This window comes from Ammospiza caudacuta, chromosome 6 (assembly GCF_027887145.1).
Source record: "Ammospiza caudacuta isolate bAmmCau1 chromosome 6, bAmmCau1.pri, whole genome shotgun sequence".
NCBI lineage: Eukaryota > Metazoa > Chordata > Aves > Passeriformes > Passerellidae > Ammospiza > Ammospiza caudacuta.
This window is the reverse complement of record NC_080598.1, coordinates 44,258,259-44,281,096: the sequence shown is the minus strand read 5'-3', so window position 1 is coordinate 44,281,096 and position 22,838 is coordinate 44,258,259. Positions and strand designations below refer to the sequence as shown.

The following is a 22,838-nucleotide window of genomic DNA, read 5'->3' as shown; positions in this document are numbered from 1 at the left end:
GCTCGGCAAACTGCAAGAGCGATCAGAGGGAGCGGAGTGGCCCGGGCCGGCGGACCCTGCCCGGCCCCTGCCTCCAGGACACCGCAGTTCCCGGCTCCGGTGGCTTATATATATAAGATACATATATTTCTACGGTTTTACTGCTCCTCTCGGAGGACAGGATTTGGAGCATTAAAGGCGGGCGTGCTGCCAGACCGCCTGCCCTGGACGTGCGAGGTGGGGAGAGAGGAAGGGAGAGATGCCTCTGATTAGAAGGAAAGTCGTGCTCATCCTCGGATTCGTCTTCCTGACAACTTTCCTGGCTGCGGTGAGAGGGCTGCCCGTGAGGGGGAAACCGCGCGGCAATACCCCGAAGGAGAGGAGCTCCAAGCTGGCGGAGGTAGGGCGATCTTTGGGGAAATACGGAGAGGTGGAAGGGTGCTGGGGCGAGCTCTTCCTCAGCCTCTGCACCCCTCCCATGCCCGGGAGAGCTGAGGGGGCAGCCGGGCACCTGGGGCTCCCTCCCTCGGAGGCAGCTGTGCATGTCGGACGGGAGCAGCATCCAACACGTGTCCCGCGGTTCGGCCGCCCAGAGCTCCGGGCAGAGAAGCAGCAGCCGGGAGAAGCAGGGCCCCCCCATTCCCCTTATCGATGGCTGTTTCCTCACTCGCTGAGGGACGGAGCCCATTCCTGGCCTGCGGGATTCTCGGGAAGCCTCAGGTCTTTGCACTGCACAGACGCTGAAGGAAGGGGGATGCTTTAGGCTTCCTGAGTTCGGGGCCGAGTGCCGTGACACAGTGCCCGGGAAGGTTGGTTGCCTCCGGCGGCAAACATCCCAGGTGGGGGAGAGGGGGCCGGCTGCAGTCGAATTAGCAGCTGGTGCCCTGCCAGGAATGCCAAATCTCTTCTACCAGAAACACGATAGATTTCAGCCACCGTCTCCTCTCCCTTCCCCTCCGAAACGCTCCTGGGGCAGGTTCCGGAGCGGCCATGCTCCCTTCTCGTCCCGGCAACCTGGCCCTGGCAGTGTCCCCCGGGGCAGGCGGCCTTGGAGCCCCCGGGCCGGGAGGAGGGGATGGCCCGGGATGCGCCTCTCGCTCCTCAGAGCGCGGATCCTGGCCCGCGCTCCGTGCCCAGCGGGGATCGTGGCAGGCGATGAGGGACTGGTCAGACTGGGAACCAACTGGTGCGACCTGATGGGGATGACAGGAACGGAATGGAAAAGAAACCACCGGGGAGGGCGGGTAGTAGGGAAGACTATTGGATGGTTAAAAGTTATTTTCCATCTTGGAATTGTTCTTTGGAGAAAAAGTCATTCAGGAGTAGAGCTGTGTTTAAAAAGTACTCTTTGAAAGAATGATGCTGCTAAAAGTAGGTGAAATGAATGATTGAGAAAAGTGGTGATAGGAGGATTTTGAGCAGGACAGTTCGAGCAGCTCAGTCCTCGCTGGCGACACACAGTAAGTAGTACAGAAAGCAGCAGATTTGATCTCCAGTGTCAGTCAGACTGGGAGAGGAGGTGCAAAGTGATGGGGATACACCGTATTGCAGATTAATGCCAAAACGGGGTCTGATCTGTGGAGGAGTCATGCCGGCAGCTCCTGTTGGATGCACTAAACTGCATTCCAGCAAGAACTCCAGGGCACAAGTGTGAGGAGGGAATCTGCCACTGAATGCTTGGCCAAGGGGCAAGAGAGGGCACAGGCTGCATCCAGCCAAGTACCGCTACTCAAGCCTGGTGATGGTTTTGAGTGGAGTGTGGACTGAGCCGATGAAAGAGAACTGCTGGGGATGATGTGCTGTACTGCTGGTAATGTCGTGTTGGTGCTGTACTTTGCTACCGAAACTTCAACTATAGATGTACATGCTGGTTCAATTGCCAGACAAATGTCAGGCAGAGTGACCTCAGACTCCAGCTGCAGGAGTAGGGATTTACCCTTGAAATCCAGGAAGGTGTTGCAGTCCTGTGGCAGGGACCAAGGATAGGGACAAGCTGTCTGCTAGAAAGTTGTGCATGCCCTCACCACGGGACTGTGCAGTGAAGTCTCAGGCTCCTTTTTATCTGACATCTGAAATCCACGGGAGAGCGTGTGAGCTGCTGTGAGGCGCGGTTTGTGAATGGCTGTGAATGGGGAGCGTTGTGCGGCCAGCCAAGGATCACACACGGCACCTTCACAGCGCCGCCTCTGTCCCCGGGACCTTTGCTTCTTGCAGAAAGACAAACAGGCGAGAAGGGTGCAGGCGAGGGTTTGAGGGTGGAGGTTAGCAGCAAGGAGGAAGTTGGAGAATGGATTCCTCTGGCAGTTTGTTGGTGCACCCTGCATCCCTCAGAGTACTGGGGCACAGCTCCCATGGCAGGGAGGAAGCAGTAGGTGTTGGCATGTGTCTGCTGGCTGTGTTTTGGGGTGAAATCCTCTGTTTCTGGTGCATGCAGGAGACAATTGAGAGTAGTCATGCCCAGCTGTTTGAACTAAAGCAGAGAGCACAAGCACAGCAGCATGGTGGTTAAAAAAACTCCAGAGTGATTTTGGGTCACACATACAGATGGTTCCTGTTGCAGCACTGATCCATCCTGTCTCTATGGCAGCAGGGCAGCCACAGCTGGAGTATTGGTTACACTACGGGTAATGCCCTACAGATGTGGGTAGAATGAAGGGGGCTGTGTGGAGAAAAATAGAAATGACAGAACAGAGCAGATAGACAATCAAAGCCATTAAGCAATTACATAACTTGGACTTTTTTAAATTTAATGACTTTGTTTAAATCAAATAACATATTTCCTTGGTTTAGAACCGAATGGGATTTTTCGTAATCTGTGCTGAGCCTTAGAGCTGCACTTCAATACTAAAATAGGTTAGAAAAATCAAATAAGTTTTTCAGTAATTTTTTTGAGATATAAAGTGTTCTTATTATGATAGGAAGGATGTAGGGAACACATGCTTTATTTTTGGGTCTTAGCCTTATGAATGTGTCCGAAATCCTGTACCTCAGTCAGGATCCAGTATTTCCAGCCATTACCAAAGGAGCAAGCACTTGTGTTTACACTGTCTTAGCAATGACACAGGCCAGCAAAGTTTTGCCCAAATTAAACTGTGCTCAGCATAAACAACAGATGTAGTGAGAATATTTTGCTCTTTCTTCAGCCTATTTGACTAGAAGTTGAAAAGGCAGGATGGAAAAGTTGAAAGGCAGTTTTCTTTCCAAACTGTGACTTGACTCTAGCAAGAGAAGGTACCTGCTCCTTTGGAGGTTTGTTGGTGATGTTTGGGAAGGCAGGCGGGTTCAGAAACAGCAGACAGGTGTACAGCAGGGGTTTAAGAAGCACTTTTGCAGGTTGGATGTGTCATACTTTGATGTGAGCAGAAATGTAGCAGGATGGAGCACTGAGTTAAGTGGCTATTCATATTTGGGTAACAATACTTGGAAAAGCTTGTGTCCCTTGTGGAGACAAGGTACAGCTCATCACATCACTTAATGGTTCATTTCTTTATGAAGTCAAGAGCTATAAATGAAAAATATGTTTTTATAAACTGACTGGATTTCAAAATATTGGCCCTGAACATTGTTAATAGATCTTTGGATTCTTTCCAGCTGATACAAATCAGTTACAGTGCTCTTCTGGTAAACAGAAAACAGCCACAGTACTGTCATGCTACAAAGGTAAATGTTCAGAGTGATTAAATCTATGTGAACTGACACGAGAGTTTCAATAGTTGTGTATAGGAATAACTGTGATGACAGGAATGATGTGTTGGAGCATCTCAGGGGGCTGACGGGGTGAGCAGAGCAAGCCAGCAGTGTTTTATGGAGGGTCCAGGGCACCCAGTCCAGCTCTGGTGGGCTTGGTGGATGCTCTTTTGCAGGAGGGAGCCACTCTTGGGAGAGCAGCCCAAGAGCAACGTCAGCAAACTCCCCAAATGTTACTGCAGGGCTGGGACAGGGGGCAGATCCAGGCTGGAATTTGCTGTTGGATTTCCCCTGGTCTGAGGCTGTAAGCAAAGCAAATCTGGCATCTGCGATAAGAGATAAAGGAAGGCGACAAAAGAATATCAAGCATAGCATAAAGGCTGAGTTGGCTGCAAATCAGTGGGTTTGTGCAGCGCCTGATATGACTGGCTCCTGGCCCCTGAGAAATAAGGAAACAAGTAACAACACTACACATTATTTACTGGTTAAACCAGGCAGTGACAAAAGCAATAGGAAGCTACTTGTAAAACTAAAGGTCTACACCTGATTAAAAATCATTTAAGAATTAATTGTATAGCAGTGATGTGATGCCTGGCCAGAGATACCAGCAGACAGAGGGTGAAGGAGCTCCAAGGTGATGTGGTGTGGCTGTCCTAGATTTAAAAAGTGTTAAAGAGGAAGAAATCTCAGCTGGGCTTGAGCGGAGTTTGTCAGGAGGCTGTAAGTGGGGCTGGCCCTGTCTTTGGGGAGCCCCAATGTAGCCCGGACACGTTGGTTTGGGGAGAGCACGGGGGTGCTGGGCTGCACAGCACAGAGATCTGCGGGGCTGCCCCCAGCCTCCCGCCCGGCTCTTGCTCCTGCGGGGCCCTGGCCAAGAGGAGCATCGCGGTGTCCCCGGAGCCGTCCCGCCGTGCCGTGGGTCCCCAGCCCTGTCCCCCGTGTGTGCAGCTCCTGCCGGGCAGCTCGGGAGCGAGCAGCTGCCTCGGTGCCGGCTGCCTGCACAGCCAGATCCCAGCGCCGCTGCGGGCTGTGTCAGTAGCAGAGTCATTTTGCCTGAGGATGTGCTTTTTACCTTTTCATTTCTTCGGCAATTAAGCGTTCTTGTCCCTGGCTTTGTCCTTGGCGGAGGTCGGATTTGTGGGTACAAAACGTTCACTGAAGCATCCTTCCGCTCTGAAAGGGGCTCTTTGTGCGCAGGGAGGTACTTCGCCCTTTGTAGCAAATTCCCTTTTGAGAAGTGCCAAATTATCTTAGTCAACACAGTTGAAAACCCTCCCGCCCTGGGGCTGAGACAGCAGCAGAAACAAAGGAGAGCCGGGTGTAGGGAAGCTGCCCAACAAGGGGGCTTCTTCCATTTTCACTGCACAAATAGGTCTGCTGCGTTCCCATTGTTCCAATCAAAGGGGTTCCTGTAAAAGGCACATGTAAGGGGAAGAGATTAGGCATAAATCGCCCCACAGGGTATTGCCCTACACTCCCTCTGGGTTCCCAAAATTGTCCGGCTCGTGCAGACCCTTTCCTCAAAGACAGTCAAACTGGGGAACTCATCGTGCCTCCAGCCATGATCCTCCCGGTGGGGTGATGGAGGGAGCGTGCTAGAGAGTAATTCCTGCCTTGCTCTTGTCAGTGTTTCAGGGGCAGGGAGTGAAAACTGCTCCACAATAGCAGTAAATACTCTTCCTCTCAGAATAATCCTCAAAACAAGAAGCCTGATACTTCCCTTAGGGGAGCCTGAGGACAGTCTGAGCTGCTGACAAGCCAGCAAGGTGTACCTGTGCTGTCCAGCTCCTTCAAAGCAAATGTTATCAGCCAGAGGCTCAGGTTTTGTATAATGTACTGGAGCAAGGAAGAGATTGCAGTATATTTCAGTGTTAGATCGGATTTGTTTCAGACAGAAGCTTGCAAAAGTGCAGTGTAAGGACTATTTTTTGTTTGTTTGTTTGCTTTGGTAGAATGTTTTTTCAAGGAACCTTCATTGGGCAGCCTGATGCTTTTATGTGGCTGCATGGTGTTGCTTCCAAGCAATTCAGTGTCTCCATGTTCCTTCTGTGTAGGGACTCTGGGGGCTTGTCTGAGAAGCTGTTTGAGATGTGCTTTCATCTCAGGGCTTAGGACATGAAGACACCAAAACTATGGTGACCTGCCTGGCTCCGAGTCCTAGGTGGGCCTCGGCACAAAGGGCACCAATGGCTCTTGGGGTTCAGGTTGGTTTAGTCTCTAGGGCAAGGATAGAACTTCAAAGGAACAAAATGAAGTCAATTGCTGCCTTCTGCTGTGCCCTGGCACCACAAGACAGGCACAGGGTAGAGACCTGGCTGTAGATGGCCAGGAAACATCCATGATGCAGGGAAGAGGTGGTGATGCGTGGGTTTATCTTGGATTAGGGGCTGGTGGTTGGCCTGGTCTTTCAGGCTCTTATCTAGCACTCAGGACTTGGGCTGCAAGGCATGTGTGGGAACATGTCCCGAGCCAAGAGAGCCACTACCACTTGTTAGGGCTTAACAGGAGGCTGGCACATGGCATGGCCTTCAGGTGAGCCCCTTCCACCGCAGCCTGGCAGCCCTGGCCTAGGGTGAGCAAGGCAGCCCCTGAGCCCCAGGTGCTGCTGGCTGAGGAGGCAGTGTTTGCTGGGTGGCTTGGAGGTGCTGTGGGAGTGCCCCATGTGGAAAATCAACCTCTCTTTGCCTCCCCTGGGATGTCCTCTCTTCCTTAACACTTTGGCACTTCCTTCTGCTGTCCTCCCTGCCCTCCCCTTCACCTGCAGCCATTCCCACAGCAGCCAAAATCACAGGGAATTCCAGCTGCACTGTGCCATACCATGAGCTCCTCCATTGAAACAAGGTGTTGTACAGATATCTTCATGTATGCAGTTCCCAACACTTTGGGAACTTTCTTCCTCTTGGAGACAATGTGGTTTTATTACATGCTAAGGCCGCTGGCTCCTTAAAATCAAAGCTGCCTGGGGGGGGAGTTGAGCTGGACCCCAGGCTGGGGAGCTGCAGCCAACACCTGGGGCAGGGACTGCTGGCTCAGAGTCAGCCCAGCTTTGCCCCTTCAGGAGGACGAGATGCAGCGTCCCTGCCTGGATCCCTTCCTGTGCAGGGCATAGAGATACTCCAAGTCTGGCTCGTTTTGTGAGCCCAGGTGCCCATTTTGTCTGCTGTTGAAGGGATCCCTGGTGGATTCGCATTTGTTTGGTTGGATGCATTCCTTGCCCCACTGCTTGCATGGAGGGGCAGCCTGTGCACCCTTTGTGGGACAAGGGGAGCAGGAGCCCCCTGCACTCCCTCCTGCCTGTGATTGTGATTCCCTCCCCACCTCTTCTAGCCGGCAGGGGGAGGCTGGTGTTGATCGGGTCCTGCCAGTTTCTCCACCTGCTTTGCACTATTTGGGGTTTTCTTCCTCTTGCAGTTCTGCCTGGGCTGTGGCAGGCAAGGAAGCAGCAGCTGGAGCAGTGGGAGAGTTATGGTGTGCAGACTAGCGAATGCAGATCTTTAGCTGGAACAAGTTAATGGTTACTGAAGCACATGGGGTTTAGAGCTGGAACAAGTTAGCAGCTTGTTCTAGACTCCCTCTGATGCACTGGGAGTTTATGTGTATTGCTGCTGAACTGTGTTAGCAGAAACCACATGCCCTAGCAGGAGCATTTGCCAGAGAGCACCAGAGGATGTGGATCTGTTCATCTCTCTGGGGACCTCTCCATGCAATCTCTGTGGCGGCCTTGCTCCTGTACCCATGACTGAGCCAAAGTCTCAGGATCTTCAGGTAATGGGTGCCTTGCCACCAGCTCTGTCCTTGCAGCAGGCACCACCCATCAAGAACTGGCCCCTGGGACCTGTGTGCTTGGGCAGGGTCTCTGGTGCAAGGGCAGCCCCATCTGCTGTGCTGGGATGTATCAGCACTGCCAAGGATATGCTCCAGCTCCTCCATTCCAAGGCCTGTGTGGTTCATCTGTATAGCAAGGAGACCAGTTCCCCTTGGGGGCAGGAGGGGAGAAGGAGCTGAGCTGTGCTGAACCGTCTCGAGAGCCTCTCTGAGTACAGCATGGCAGACCCACATGGATGCCTGGCCTGGCCACACCTGAGGAGTGTGTAATTTTCTTTGTGTGCAAAATAAGAGCCTTGCAGACAAAGAAATTTGTCTCAGTGTTGAACAGGGAGAAGATGTTTATGGTAGAGAAACATCTGCCAGTGAAACAACCATGATCTGCGTGAGGAGGTCAGCAGCTTGGCTGAGGTGAAAGGCCACAAGGCTGCTGCTTTTCCTCCTTGTGTCACAAGTGACAGGGGAGTGAGGATGCCCTGGGCAGGTTACTCATGAGCACACCCACAGGAAAGCTGACTGGTGAGAGGAGCTGGGCTGTGCCAGTGGGGTCCATGGTGAGGAGTGTTCTCAGTAGCCTGGACAACCTGCTCATTTTTGGTCTTGCACAAAGCCAGCTATGCTGTGTCTTTGCTCCTCGTGGTGCTGCGTGCTGCTGCTTCTCTGTGCTGTGCTGTCTTCTGCTCCAGGGCTGGCTCTGCCTCAGGGGCAACTGAGTCACCGACCTTGGAAAGAGTTCTGAGATTACAGTTGTTGCAACTGTGAGACATGAAAATAAATGTGAAACATGAGGAAGCCTTTGATGCTGCCTCCTGCAGCTCCCTGCCCGAGACAGTTGGAATGAAGCTAGTTAGAAAAGAAAGTGATACCATATGATCTGAAGTATTTTGATAACTGAATGAAAATTATAATCACGAGGGCGTAATAATTATCTGTACAGCCCACAGTTTGCTGCTGGCTCCTGCTGGTCTGTCATAAACAGGATCTGCCCATGTAAGCATGATAACCAAGTGCCTTGTCTGCTCCTTGAGCACTTGTAGAACTCTCCTAAAAGCTAAAGGGAGTCTTTATTAAAAGAGCAAACCAACAAAACCAAACACCAATAACACCCCTCCCAGCACCCATGTAAGCTGGTCCTGAGGTGGAGGGGACAGTACAGCATTTGGGAAGTCTGGGTTCTGCTCTTCACCTGTGCCACAGCCCCTTTGTGGGCAGGAGTGTAACCCAGAGCACAAGAAGAGGGAGGCAACTGGAGATCTTCTTTAAATTACCTTTGGCAGATCTTCCAGAGCTCACATGTCAAAATCCTGAGTGACAGCTCCTGCTAAGCCACCTGCCTGTAAGTCTAAACATGTTGGATCTGATGGCTGGGACTGTGGCTCAGAAGGTCTTACAGACAGTAACAGGAACTGAGTGGCATGTTTGCCTTCCCTGTTATCTGGTAGGTACCCACCCAGCTCTTGACACCTCCAGAAGATGCTGTGCTCTGCCAGGGCTCTGGGAAATCCCTTAAGTAGGTGATGAGCTGATGGGTGGCAGGGGTCACTTGCCTAATGCGTGTCCCACGGATTTTCCATCTGGCTGAAAGCCTGCCAGGAGACAGGTTATGTGCTGGTGGATGGTTTATGAGCCAGGAGGATCAAACTACAGCCCTCAGGAGGCCATGGGGGTTTCAGCTGGCTGGGCTAAAAAAGCCCTTTATTTGGGCAGTGCCTCATAGAGGAGAAAGCATGTTCTATGGGAGGGAGGCATCATGGCACACTGCTTCTGTTCCTGGTGATCACCTTGCTGTTCAACCTTGCTTTATTTTAAGGAGACAGCAGTGTTACCTGTTAGCCTTAGAAAAACCTCCCTTTCTCCCCATCCCACCAGCAAAAACCATCATGGGCCTTTGTGCAAACTGCAGCCCCAGAGCTAACCCCAGACGTGCTTCCTTCCTTCTAATGCAACCAACCATCCTTCTCCACTTCCATAGCTTTATAGTATGGCTTTATAGTAAAATCCTACGCTGGAGTTGTTCCTACCCAGTTTCAGTCCAAAGATAATTTTTTTTAATACTTTCTCCAGATCCTTGCAGCTCATTTAGGTAAATATAAAAAGAAAATTTTTATGGTTAAAAAAAATTGTACTTGACTAATTCATAAGCAGGCAAGTTTGCAACAGACAGATTTTAAAATAATGTTGGAAAGCTTTGGGGAAAGAGAAGGAAGGTCTATTCAGGAAAAGATCAATAGTTCTTCTGGTGGTTTCTTGTTTCAATACAGCATGGTAAAACTGTTCAAAGGAAACCTAACACAAGCAGTAATGATTAAGCAACAAAAGCCCCCATTCCTTATAATTATAGCTCAGTGTGATACCGGCCTTTAGCAAATACGTCATTTTCTTCACTGCAGTGTTAAAAAGCCCAAAGCAGAGCCTGAATGTTGCCTCGGATCTGACTGCCGTGGGCAGGCACAGGTTCCCTTGGTTCAAGTTGAATGAGTTTATGTGCTCGATAATTGGCTTGGGATAGGTGTGGGTAGAAGCTGCATTCTCCGAGCTTGTCCTGTGCTGGTGACTTGTGTGCTGCACTGGCTGCTGATGCTCTAGCAGTGCTTCACTGCCAGGGGGGTTCTCTCAAATGTGCTTGGATTGGTGTAAGCCCATGATGAGGGGCAGCTCTGCCCAGCAGTCTGTGAGGTTACAAAGAGCACTGCTGTTGGGTGCTCTGGCAGCTTGCAGCTCCTGCAGGGAGACTGAGGAACGTGCTGGAGGGACAAGTACCTGTGACTGTGTAAGTGGCAGAGTGGTGGTGTCCCTGCTTGCCAAAGTGCAGCACAGCAGAGGAGCTAGTCTGATGATGTTTTCATTTCATTTCACATGAAATGTCATGTCTCTAATAGTAAGAGCTGCAGCACATGAACATTGGTCATTTGCTTCCTTATTCCAGATTTAGTTCAAAGCCTTACAGACATTTCTAGCAAAATTACAAATTTTAAGAGCAGAAGAAATTACTAGAGCCTTGAATTTCTTCCCTGGTGCAGTTGCAGTGCTTATGTGTTGAGCCCAGTCATGTGGGTTTGGCAGTCTCCACAAGAAAAATTGTCACTTTTCTTTTTAATTGTTCCTGTGGTTAATTACCTATGGCATTAAAAGCATGATCCTTATTCCTCAGTTAAATTTTTTTGGCTTTGACTTGGGCACATTGCTTCCTATTATGTGTTTCTGTTCTGGATTATAGTCTCTGGTGCCTGATGGATTACTGCCTTAAAGAACTGGAAAACTGAGTCATTGCTTTCTTTTTTCAGCATGAGAAACAAATTGAATTGTACAAGTCTTTCACTGGAAAAGACTTGTACAAGACTTGTACAAGACTTTCCATCCCTTGAAATGTTTTTGTGGCTGTTCTCTTCATCATCTCCAGATTTTTCAGCAATTCTTATAGAGGTGTATGGTCTAGAAATGGAAAAACGTCAGCTTTTGGTCTCTAGAGCAGTGATGTGTGGCCTTTTCCCACACCTTTTCCACACACCGTGTTGCCCATGTTATGTACAAAGTAGGCATGACACTGGGGTGAATTGCTAATGAGTTATTTCCCCTTCCAAACTTCTCTTCTAAGCTTGTGCCTCAAGGTGTTTCGGTGGTCAATCCTACATGTGGGACAGCCTGGACCATGTGGGAAGGGCTCCTGGGCTGGCAGGTAGGCAGGTATGATCCTGCTTACAGCCTGCGGTCAAAACATGATCTTCACAAAGGGAAATTCCATGCTCTTTCCTGAGTGCTGCCCCAGAGTTTCTCTCAGGTTCCTGCCCTTATTCCCAGCCAGGTAGGATATGCCAAGTGTAAACAGGAACAGCTGTGGCAATTCCTTTTTCAGCTTTTTCCTTTGCTTGGTGCTGGCTGGTTGCAGGAGAAGGTTGGAACTCGGCTGGAAGACACTGATGGCTCCCCAGCGCTGCATCTGCTTCCATGGAAGAAGGGAGCTGCTGCTGCTGACGAGCTCTCCAATGGTTTGCAGGCTTTCTCCTGTGCTCTACCGAGAGCAGGGGAATAGAGTGTTCCCTCTGGACAGGCAAAGTCTTCTCTTCCCTTAGCCCACTGCAGTGGTTGAGCTCCATCCTTGGTGGCTTTATCCAGCTGCTGCTTGGACAGTGCAGAGGAGAGGGTGGGTGTCATGGAGAGGGGTGCAAACCTCAGGTGGTGCTCGTGGGGCTGTCAGGGCACCCTTGATGACTTGGAGAAGACACATCGGATGCCATGGATCTTCTGACCTGGAGGGAGCACTGGGCCTTCTAAGAGCTTGTTAAATCCATTGATTGACTGTCTGGGGCAGGGCACTGAGCTTAGATAGGAGGGACATCTGATGCAGGGAGAGATTTTAACCCAGCAAGCCTTTGGAGTGATGCAGATGCCAAGAGGAGGGAGGTGTTGGGTGGTACATTGTAGTGACCATTGCTGAAGGGCTCTTGGCCATTCCGGGTGGCCACCCCTGTCATTCTTATGCCTCCAGAGCATCTGGGAGCTGAGGGAGTTCTGTTTGCCCTGCAACATTTTTGCAGCCAGTTCTCCTGGAGCAGTTTTACATTTTCCCTGTGGGAACAGTACTCTGAATTTCTTGAGCTTGTTTGGGCGTAAAATCTGAATTAGGCACTGAGTGTAAATTTGGAGACTTTGAGTCTGTTCCTGGCTTGCTTTCTCTGGTGTCCTTGGGTGAGCTCAGATCTTGTTGCTAGAGAAGATCTCACTTTCCATGTGTATTAAATTTGGGTTGTGTGTGACACGAGCTCACCCAGCCCAATAAGCTCTTTGCAAATTGGGCAGGAACGCCAGCCTTTCCTGGCTGCTGCCAGTCTCTTGTGCAGGGGTTGTGTAGGGCTTGTGCAGCTGGCAGCAGACCCAGCACAGCAGGCAGTGTCATGCAGCCAGCACTGGGACATGGCTGTGTTTGCCTGCTCAGCCCCCTTTGCTGTTTTTGTTCCACCTGAGCTCCTTGCTTCTTGTCAAGGACTCCTGGGACATGACAGGAGACCTAGCAAGGGGCTAAGGCACTGGGAACTAGGCTGAGACAGAGCCAGCATCATCCCCATGCATTCTTCCCGAAAGCACTGTGGTTTGGATGGGGACAGAGGGGGAGCTGGGAGGGGAAGGTGTGTGCAGGGGGGTCTTTCTGCTCAGGTTTGCTACCAGCAGTGCCACAGGAGTCCTCCAGGCCAGGGAGGACTCTCCCGGTGCAGCCCAGGTTCTGTCCTCTCTGCAGCCCTCTCTGCTCAGGGCCCATCTGGTGGAGTCTGTCACCGGCCCTTCCCTGCCTTCAGCCTGCCCTGGGCAGCAGCCAAGGGACCAGCAGCGTCCCTGCTGCTCTTTTCCCTCCCCCGGGGATGGAGGGATCGTGGGCTTTGATGTACAGGGACAGGGCTGGGGACGGGCTGTGTGCGCTCATGAGAGTCTGGCTAGGCTCCAGCTGCCTTTGAAGTGCTCCAGTGATCAGGATGAAAGGGAGGGGAGTCCTTCCCCGAACCATCTGGCTCTAATTGCAGGTAGAAATGCCTCTCTGCGTCCCCCCGCCCGGCTGCGGGGAGGGGGCACTCCGTGCTCTTCGTTAATCCCACGGCTCTCGGCCGGGCTGGTGCGAAGGGTGAGAGCTTGGGAACAAAGGGGGGTTTCAGCTGGGCAGCCAGAAAAAGGCAGACACTGACGGACATGCTGGGAGTGCGGGCACCTCTGCTCCCAGCCTTGAGCTGCGGGGCCCTGCAGACCTTCCCAAGGACGCCCGTGCCTCAGGGGCTTTGCCAGCTGTTCCCGTCTCGGGTTTCGGGGGCACCCTGGAGCCTGCTGGCCCCTAGAGTCCCGCTGCTCTGTGGTGCCAGTGCGGGACGGGAACGCAGGACTGGGGCAAGCGCAGTGCTTGGCTGATGCTGCCTCTGGGGCAGGGCTCCCTGTCTGCCAGCCCTGCTCCTCCTGCCATGCATGTGCCATGTGCCCCTGGAGTGGCAGCAGCGCTGAGAGCCACTGGCAGCACTCACAAGTGAGTTTTGTTGACTTGTTTGGCTGGGAATCTTCCCTTTCCCAAAGAGCTAAAGGTAGCTGGGTTGTATCTGCCAGCAATTTCTTTCCGTCTTTGTGCTTGCCTTTGGGCACCATCAAAAATTTCAATTAAGCCTGTGCTGCTTGAAGTCATCTGCCCTAGTACCAGTACCACAGAACAATGTATTTGGGTGAGGTGTTCCCCTTTGTCATAAAGCCCGGGTTGTAAACTTTTTATATAAATATATAAAAGTATTAAACATGATCTGTGGTAACTCTGTGACCAGAAGCAACCCTCACTGTTAACCCATTTCCAGGGACTGAGAAATAGCTAAAAAGGGAGAGTGAGAAGTGGAAAGCCAGACAAGATGGGCAATGGGACAGCAGAGGGGTACAGGGTCATGAGGTTGGGAAGTACCACTCTGAATAGACCTGTAGGTTCAGGTGCAGCAGAACTGAGCCCTGGCACAGCACAGGGCACTTGGCATTAACTTGGTTGATTAAGATTTTAATTGCTCTGCTGATGCTGCAGTAAGATGGGATGGAGGAACTGTTTGGAGCAGGAGACCAGACCCATCTTTGCTGGGTGGTGGTTTGCTCCCTGCCTGCACCAGCACCGTCAGGAGCTGTTCCCTGTGACTCTTCCCCGTGCAGGTGTCAGCGTCATCCGGCCCGCGCTCCGCAGGGCACGAGGAGCTGTCCCCGCCGGGCAGGCCGCGGGGGCTGCGGCGCAGCGGGCAGGCCGGCCCTCGCCGGCACAGGCGCCGAGGGCTGCCGCAGCAGGCTGCCAGGAGCCCTGTGCTGCCCCAGCCCAGTGCTGCTGGCCAGGAGGAGAGCCTGCCCTTCATGCTGGACCTGCAGAACTTGCCGGGGCTGGCCAACGTGGACCTGAGTGCCCAGAACCCCAACATCCAGGTGGGGAGTGGGTCTGGGAGGGCCACGGGGGAATGTGGGTGAGTGCTGTGGTGAAAGTGGTGCTCTCCAGCCTCATTTGGTTCCTTAAGAGAAAAGATCTCATGAGCAGGGTCTGTGTGGCCACTGTCATCTGTTTTCTTGGTGACTACCAGCTGCAGATAGCTGGCATGGAGAAGCTCCTCGACTGAGGAATTTGCTCAGAGCCTTTCCCCTGGCCTCCCCATCCCCTCTTCATAGAGCAGGAGTAAACCCCTCCTTACATGGGTGAGCTCTCAATTTCTGAGGGTGGCGTTGGCCCCTGTGGGTGACCAGCAGCCACCCTGTGCTTCCCACTCTGTCCCTGCTCAGTCCTTTGGATGAGGAGATACCATTTGTGCTCCTCATACAGTCCTGCAGCCCTGAGTGTCTGTGGCCTCTTGGGCATGGTCTGGTGGGTCTGTCCAAGGGCTGTGCCCCAGCTCACTGCCTCGCCTCATATCTGCCCTCCAGGTGACCATTGAAGTGGTGGATGATCCTCAGGCTGAGATGGAGATGGACTTGTTGAAGGAGACAAGCAATGACTGGTCTCTGACATCCTCTGAGTGGCTGTCTCACAAGGACCTATTCTGGCCCCTCTTCTGGGAATACACTGACCCTGCTGAGGGGGAGGAGGAGGAAGATGAAGAGGAGGAGGAAGAGGAGGAAGAGGATGACAACCTGGATGTAGGGGACAGGGAAGAAGAAGAAGAAGAAGAAGAAGAGGATGATGATGAAGAGGAAGATTACACAACAGATTATGAGGAGGAGGAGTCCATGCTTAGTGGAGTAGGTGGTAACTGGGACCAGCCATGGCCCGGGCAGAAAAACTGGATCTTTAAGGAAAAATACAATTACGGTGAGTTCTTCAGCAATGCAGGTCTGCACTGTCCTGCCTGGCCTGCAGCCCTGCAGCAGGCATCGCTAGTGCTCAGCTCCTACTTACAAAATAAGCAGGCATGCCAAGGATAAAGGCCAGCATACTCAGCTGGGGCTGCCAGCAGTCAGACATGCCAGTGTCCCAGCGGGAATTGTCCTTGCACGTAGTCACACTGGAGCATGGGCTCTAGCGAAGGCATGCTCAGATCAGACATACAATATAAATGTTTAATGACAAGTGCTGCTGCCATTGACTCAGGTCCCTGTAGTGACATCAGTGCCAGCAGCCTTTTCCACAGACCTGGGTTCCCCCCAGGAGAGAAGCTGCAGAGATGGCAGATTCTAGTGGGCAGATGGGCTGGGACACCACAGCAGCTCCTGCCTGCAGCTTGCTGTCCATAACCCCAAAACCAGCCAGCCTTTGCTAATATCCATGTTCAGCATCACGGCCAGTGTGCTAGGCCATGTGGGAGTGGGCAGCAATACCTGTTTGTGTGGGTGTGACTGGGAGCAAAGCTGTGAGAATGAGAGCCTTTTCTCAGGACTGCTTGCCTGGTGTTGGCAGTGAGGATGGGGTTGGCCCTTGGCACTGCATGGCTGGGCACCTCCGTGTGCCCCAGGCAGCACTGTCCCTGTTCAGGGATGGAGGCAGAGCTGAGGGAGGTCCCAGCTGGCTGCTGTCTCCCCTGCTGCTAAAGCTTTGCTGAGATCTGTCACTCTCTGCCTCTTGCCTGCTATGCACAGACTATGAAGATGAGGAGGAGTGGAGCCCATGGTCCCCTTGCAGCATCACCTGTGGCAGTGGCAACCAGAAGAGGACCCGCTCCTGTGGCTATGCCTGCACAGCGACAGAGTCGAGGACCTGCGATCTGACACACTGCCCTGGTGAGCCCCTGCCAGAACAGTCCTTGGCTACTGTCTGACTTTGATGTGGGCTGGCCCACTGCTGGAGGCTTTGCTCATGCTTCAATAATTAGTTATGTTTAATGTGGTCAGGGCTAATGACCAGGGGGCTTTGTTTCCCCAAAGAAGCTATGATTGGGTTTCATGGCTCCATGGGCAGTTGTGTGGGCTGGCATTAAGTTTGGTGTGTGACTTCTTGCACCTCTCTCATACTGGGAGCTTGAAAACCTCTCCTGAGAGGCGTGTTGAGAGCCAGCTCTATCCACTGGGATTTACATAACTAACAGCCTCTGTTGGGCCAGTCTTGCTGCTGGCCCTTCCTTCCAATCACAGGGCCATGTTAACAAAGAAGTGGCAGGAGAGGGGCTGGGAGATGGGAGGTGTCTGGTGATGTGCACAGAGGGAAAAACCACCTTTCTTCCCTTGTTGAGCCAGGTTCTTTGTTTTGTTTTTTTTTTGTCTCAAGGAGCAGAAGGAGAGATGGTCTTCCCCACAGAGGAGATGCCTTTCAAAAGTGACAACACCACAGAGCTGTTCAACTCAGGTCAGCCTCTGCCTCTGCTTTGCACTGGGGGCTTCAGTGACAGACCTTGGGAGGGTCGTAGCTGGCTGGTGGGGAGGGTTCAGGGTTCAGCCAAGGGATCCTGTGTCTGGTGTCCAGCCACAAGTCACCAAACCACTGCCATGTGCAGGCTTCAGTGGTCATGCTGGGAAACCCAGTTGCTCCCGCAGCCCTGCTACAACACAGCTTTAGGGTTCAGTGGCTGAAGCCAGCCTGCCACATGCCCTCTCCCACAGGGGAATGTTGCCAGCACAAAACCCCTTCCCTCTGTCACTGCCTTGGGGGTGGAGCTGGCTCCAGCTCGTCCCAGGAGCCTGGCTGCTCCTGCCTGGTGGTTGCAGGCTCTGCCGGTGGTGCTGGCATGGCTTCAGGCAAATGGCTGCCGGGTAAAGTGGGGTGCAGAGCGTGCGTGCCCTCACCCTTTTGGTACCCTCCCCAGAGGTGGACAGCTGCGAGAAGTGGCTGAACTGCAAGAGCGACTTCCTCACCAAGTACCTGAGCAAGGTGCTGACGGACCTGCCCAGCTGCCCCTGCTCCTACCCGCTGGAGGCCGTCTACAGCGCCGTCAACCTGCGCGACGAGCAGCGGGGCAAGAGCTTCCGATGGCGGGACGCCAGCGGGCCCAAGGAGCGCCTGGACATCTACAAGCCCACAGCACGCTTCTGCCTGCGCTCCATGCTCTCCCTGGACAGCACCACGCTGGCTGCCCAGCACTGCTGCTACGACGAGCACACCCGCCTCATCACCCGCGGCAAGGGTGCCGGCGTCCCCAACCTCATCAGCACCGAGTTCTCTCCAGAGCTGCACTACAAGGTGGACATGCTGCCCTGGATCCTCTGCAAGGGGGACTGGAGCCGCTATCATGCCGTCCGGCCCCCCAACAATGGCCAGCGCTGTGCCGACAACCCCGCCGAGGAGGAGTACCTGTCCCAGCTGCAGGAGGCCAAGGAGTACTAGCACAGCCACTCTCAAAGGGGCCACCACCGCCACTGGCTGTGTCCCTGCGCAGCCTGGCCAGCCCTGCCCTGCCCGTGGGCTCCTCAGTGGTGCCAGGCAAAACGGGGAGGATGCACCGCCTGTCTCGTCCCCTCAGAGGAGTCTCCTCCGATTTCTGAGGGTGCTGGAGGTTCTTGTGGTGCAGGCCCTGCCGTGCTACCCAGGCCCTGCAGCCCAGGGCTCCTGGCCTGGCATGTGGAAAGCAGCAGGGGCTGGGAGGTATAAAGGAGCAAGGGGCTGCTCCTGTCTGCTTTTGTTCTCTATGACCTTCCGATGCAGCCTGAAAGCTGAGCACAGGGTGAAGAGGGCTCATCTCCTGCTGGCTTCAGAGCACACCTGAGGAGCTGCTGCAGGCATGGCTGCCTGCTCTGGTCTCTACACCTGCCCTGATTTATGTCTGAAACTGGGGATAAGTCTTCCTAGAGAGTGCAGGGCTGTTCCAGCCAGGCATACAGAGCCAGGCCCCCCATCCTTGGGTTTGTGCATGCATGGTTGGGAAGGAGCAGGGAAAGGATTATGGATCTATGGGTCTGGGGGAGTGGGCTGGAGGGGCACTGGCTGCCTGGGCTTGCTTGGCAAGATTGCCTAGGCACCAGGGTTTTGGCTGCCAAAGCTACACACAGGTGGACCTCAGAGGAGATGAGCATGGGGACGCCACCTTGTGTGCATTTCAGCCCCTCTGCTGTGGTTCTTGGAGGAGCAGGGTGGTAGCATCTGGGCAAGTCACAGCACTAGCCCTCTACCAGACCTTGGCCCCTTGGCAGTCCCCAGAGGGTCTCAGGAGTACCTGTGACACAGCCCAAAAGAAAGTCCTATGTTTCCCACTCTTAGCCACTGCTCATGCCATTGCTGATGAGGAGCAAAAAGCACTAAGCCAAGCTAGCCCTGCTCCATGCTGAGTCTGCCCATATCCCCAGCTGCTCCAGTCTGTGTCTGCCCAGATTCCCACATGGAGGCAGCCCAGACAAACTGAGCCATGGACCCCTCAGGCTCGCTTCCAGGCCAGGCTCACAAGTGTGGCTCCAGAGGAGGAAGACACACGTGCTAATAATGTCAATAGCTGGTGTCCACAGATCAGGGATCGTGATGCTCTCTGTTGACACTTTGATCTTGCCTGGGTTTTATTCAGCTTTTCACAGGTCCATGGCAGTGTCTCCCAGCATATTTTGGAAGCTTTTCTGCAGAGAAACTAGGCTGAGCACCTTTGTCCCTGGACATTCAGTTGCTGAACTGGCAGAAGATTTATAGCTTTTATTTAAGAAATTTTATACATCAGGGGAAATAAAAGTCAAGCACATATAAAGAAGAATAGAGTCATTTCTACTCTAGAGGTTTCATGCAAGGCTGCTAGCTACTCCATGTACTTCTGCATGGCACTGTTGAATGAAAAAAATGATTGCAGAGGTCCTTAGTTGACCATCCTGTACTGTCTGTCCTTTTTACAGGAGCTTTCTCCAGCCTCAGTGAATATTCTTGGTCTGAAAGCTCTTTGGGGAGTCTTTCTGGGAGTGTCTTTGTATCTGTTGTGTGTATGTTGACCCATTTGCCTTGGTTACTGATAGAATATTGCATCCTTGGTCAACCATACCTAAGACTTCATAGCTGGTAAAACAAAAGTATTAATGAAGTTATCGCTGAATTATTCTTACTCAACTGTTATTACACCCTCGAATCCCTAGAGTCTGGATATGGGTTCTATCAAAATACAGGCAGACATCATCCATTTCCCAACAGACATGCAGTCTGAGATGCCCAGTGTTCTGTGAATGGTGAGAAGGAAGAGAACCTGATAAGGAACCAGATAAGCATGGATGGAGACCTTGGAACATTTCCATGATCACTGCATGTTCCCTGGCCAAGACAGTCATTCACTCACTAGTTTCTGGCAAAGAGGTAGGTCATGCAGAGGTGGTCAGGAGGGGTGACAGTGATCTGGTGGCTTGGTTCTGGGAGCCAGGGAGCCTCAGCAAGAGACATGGAAGCAAAGGAAGCCATGCGTGTCTGAAACCATGGAAGGATGAGCTTGTGAGCTGCAGTCATTCAGCAGAGCATATTTCTATTTGCATGCCATATGGCATCATTAACTTCACCAAACTCCCAGTGGAGTTTATTTACCATCAGTGCAGACTTCTTTAAAGAACCTCCTGTTGAACGTGCCTAGTGTTCAGTATTGGACCCAAGCATGGAAGCAGGACTTTTACAAACAATCTTTCTTGAAGAAGGCTTGCAAAAGCTCAGCCAGTTTGTTTGTTAGACTGGCTGCTCTCTAAGGAAGTGCTCTTACAGTGAGAGTATTACCCAGGATTTTTACCCTCTTCTTTACTCTTTACTGGCTATGTCAACCAGTCTAACCCCCAGAAAAAAAACCTTGTAATTTCTGTAAGAACTGGAGTTCCTGTCCAAGGGCAAGTAAAAAAATTTCTTGCATTGATACTCCCCCCTTCCCTGACGTCCCCACAAAAGCTAGTTGAGAGCCAAGTAGCTGTTCTGCTTTGCTGCCTCTGTGTTTTGGACAATACAGGCATAAACTGGAGCATGAGAAACAAGCACTGTTGTTCCTCCCACAAGCACCTTACTCACCATGAGGCTCTGCAGAACACCGTGAGAAGAGTAAACATTAAGCAAGTGTTTATTTTTATATCCCATCAAAGATTCTGTCCAGCCTACTGCTATTTAAGTGATGAATCTCTAAGCTTTCACTCCTTAAGTTTATTGGGTTTTTATATATATAATATATATATATAAAATGTCTTTTATTCCTACAAAATTTCACAGAGAAGAATTCTTTAATCTGATGCTGCAATAAAGCACTTTATATACGTATATGTCATGCTGATGTCATTCGGTTGTGACTGAAGCATGTGTTGCTATTTGTTTTGGTTGAGAGGGATGATGATGCTATGGTTAACACTGTCTGTCTTGGGTTCCCAGCCTCCGCTGGGGCCCTGGTGGCTTTGCTTCCTTCCCTTAACGTTTGCATTTGAACTTGTCTGGCTGCAAAAGTCACAGGTAAGAAAGACTCTGGAGCCCATGGGATATGTGAAGTTCTGCTTTCAGGGGAGGGAGCCTCCTACAAGAAGACCCTCAGGGTCAGTGCTGAGAAGCAAATGCATTGCCTGTGCCCCAGCCCTGACCTTGGGTTTTATTCAATGGTCAGCCTGGCCAGAGCTGGGTACTGGCTGATGGTCCAGCACACCACAGCAGGGGGGAAAAACCCAGCACCATCCCAGCTAAAAAACTGATTTGGCAAACCACCTCCAGAGCCAGCAGCTAATTATAGCAGGGGGGTTTGCAAAGCTTTCTAGGGATAACAACTTTTTGTTGCTGTTAATTTAGTGAGTAAATCATAAACACTTCCAAGCTCTTGCTGTTTCCAGCTGTTTCCTGTCCTCTCTTGCTCCTTTTGCTTTGTGCTGGCTGCACATCTGTCAAGGCTTAATCTGCTACTCTAGCATGGGACTCTGCTTCACAGCTGCCTGGCACCATTGCTGGCCCCTGCCTTGGGGAGCAGGTGCCTCCTCTCAGTGAAGGATGCTAGGGGCTTCCTGCTGGCCTTCTGCAGCATCAAAACCATTGTTGCATGGAGCCCAAGCCAGGGGTGGCAGGCTGAGCTCCACTCTGCTCAGAGAAAGTCACTCTTTCCCTGGAGGAGCATGCAGCAGTTACTGCTGTGTACATAACATGCCTAATGTGCTTTTGTCCTCTGCAACAAGGTCCTTGCTGTGTTGGATGATGGACCCTGCTGTGAAACTCCTGGGATACAGAAATCCCACAGCCACAGAGGATGGAAGCAGGAGAATTCCTGCCCTAATTCTGCAGGTGCTGAAGGCCTGGAGATGTCACCTGAAATCATACATTGAGTCTGTGGCAGTCTTAAACTCAGTTTTGCCTGCTGCTTTGAGCACAAAACTTCCTGACTGGTTGCTGTTGTCTCAGTCTGCCAGCCTGGACTGGAGCTGAGCTGGACCAGTGTCCTGGCACCCAGCATGCAGTGGTGTTTGTCTGCACACAGAAGGAGCCATGCCCAGATTTTGCTGGGGCACAGGGAGGGTGAGGAAAGCCCATCTCTCAGGGATGAACATGAGATTTTGTAGGAACATGTTTACAGCAACAGAGATCCCATTACCTGATTTTTTTCACGGCTCCAGCTCCAGGAATCCACTTCTTAGAAAGTACACAAAAGCCCAGCTGGGCCCAAAAGGATCTCCTCTGGAAGGAGAAAAGAGAATGATAATGCCAGGAGAGTCTAGCCAAAGCCTGTGCAGCAGGTCTGAACTGCAATGCCTGGTATTAACCTGGGAAAGAGCAAAGTGTGGTTGTGGTCTGTGGATCTTGAGTTAAAACTGTAGTTCCAGAGAAGAAATAAACCTTTCAGACACTCCTGTTCTGGCCTGTGAAGGGACACACCTCACTGTGTAGCTACATTGGTCTTCTGTGCTGGTGACACACCTCTGGAGCAGAAGACCAGATAAAAGCCCCAAACCCTAGCACACTGCAGGTTTTCAGCTGTAGTCCTGCTGACCTCACTTTTCCACTTAGTCAAGATAATTTTTTATTCTAGACTTGTCTCCTAAACTTGTCTTTTAGAGCACCAGTGGTAATGTAATTATTTTTTTACTTTTAAGTTACCAAGTATATTATCTTCTATACCGAAATGTACTGGATTCATTACAGGTTTATTAGGCCTTCCCTTATGTACTAATAAAACTGTTATATAGAGCATTGCCTACAATCTTAAAAAGGTTCAAAGACCCCTTTTGGTTTGTTTGATGGTTGCTTCTTACTCATCTCCATGTGCCTCATAACAGCATAGTCAGTGAGGATCCACCTCTGACTTCCATCACTGTGAAAAATTCACTTCTGTTTTCTGTTTTTTAACCTTTGACTTCTTTAATTTACAGGACTTTTCCCTGTCAGATTTTTGAAGAGCCTTTGGGCCAGAGTATACTGAACCTTGCTTTTCTCCCTAATCTTATACAACTCTCCCTTCCCCAAATAGCTGAAGGACTACTAAACTGTGACTGTTTTCCAGCAATTCCAAGCAAAGCAGAGGTCTGGGGTTTCTCATTAGCATCGT

At 51.7% G+C, this 22,838-nt stretch overlaps 1 protein-coding gene across 1 annotated transcript; it reads left to right on the top strand.

Moving 5' to 3' along the window:
• Nucleotides 1–226: 226 nt before the first annotated feature.
• On the top strand, nucleotides 227–17,722 carry ISM2 (isthmin 2). The gene is made up of 6 exons (XM_058807604.1): nucleotides 227–379; nucleotides 14,146–14,406; nucleotides 14,896–15,280; nucleotides 16,045–16,185; nucleotides 16,670–16,747; nucleotides 17,205–17,722. Exons 1-6 carry the CDS (start codon nucleotides 239–241, stop codon nucleotides 17,720–17,722), a joined length of 1,524 nt encoding a protein of 507 aa, XP_058663587.1. The 5' UTR covers nucleotides 227–238.
• The last annotated feature ends 5,116 nt before the right edge of the window (nucleotides 17,723–22,838 follow it).

Coding starts and splice junctions, on each gene's coding strand:
- ISM2 (XM_058807604.1), top strand. CDS start 239: ATGCCTCTGATTAGAAGGAAAGTCGTGCTCATCCTCGGATTCGTCTTC. Junction 14,407..14,895: donor CCCAGAACCCCAACATCCAG/GTGGGGAGTGGG, acceptor TCTGCCCTCCAG/GTGACCATTGAAGTGGTGGA. Junction 16,186..16,669: donor CGATCTGACACACTGCCCTG/GTGAGCCCCTGC, acceptor TTTTGTCTCAAG/GAGCAGAAGGAGAGATGGTC.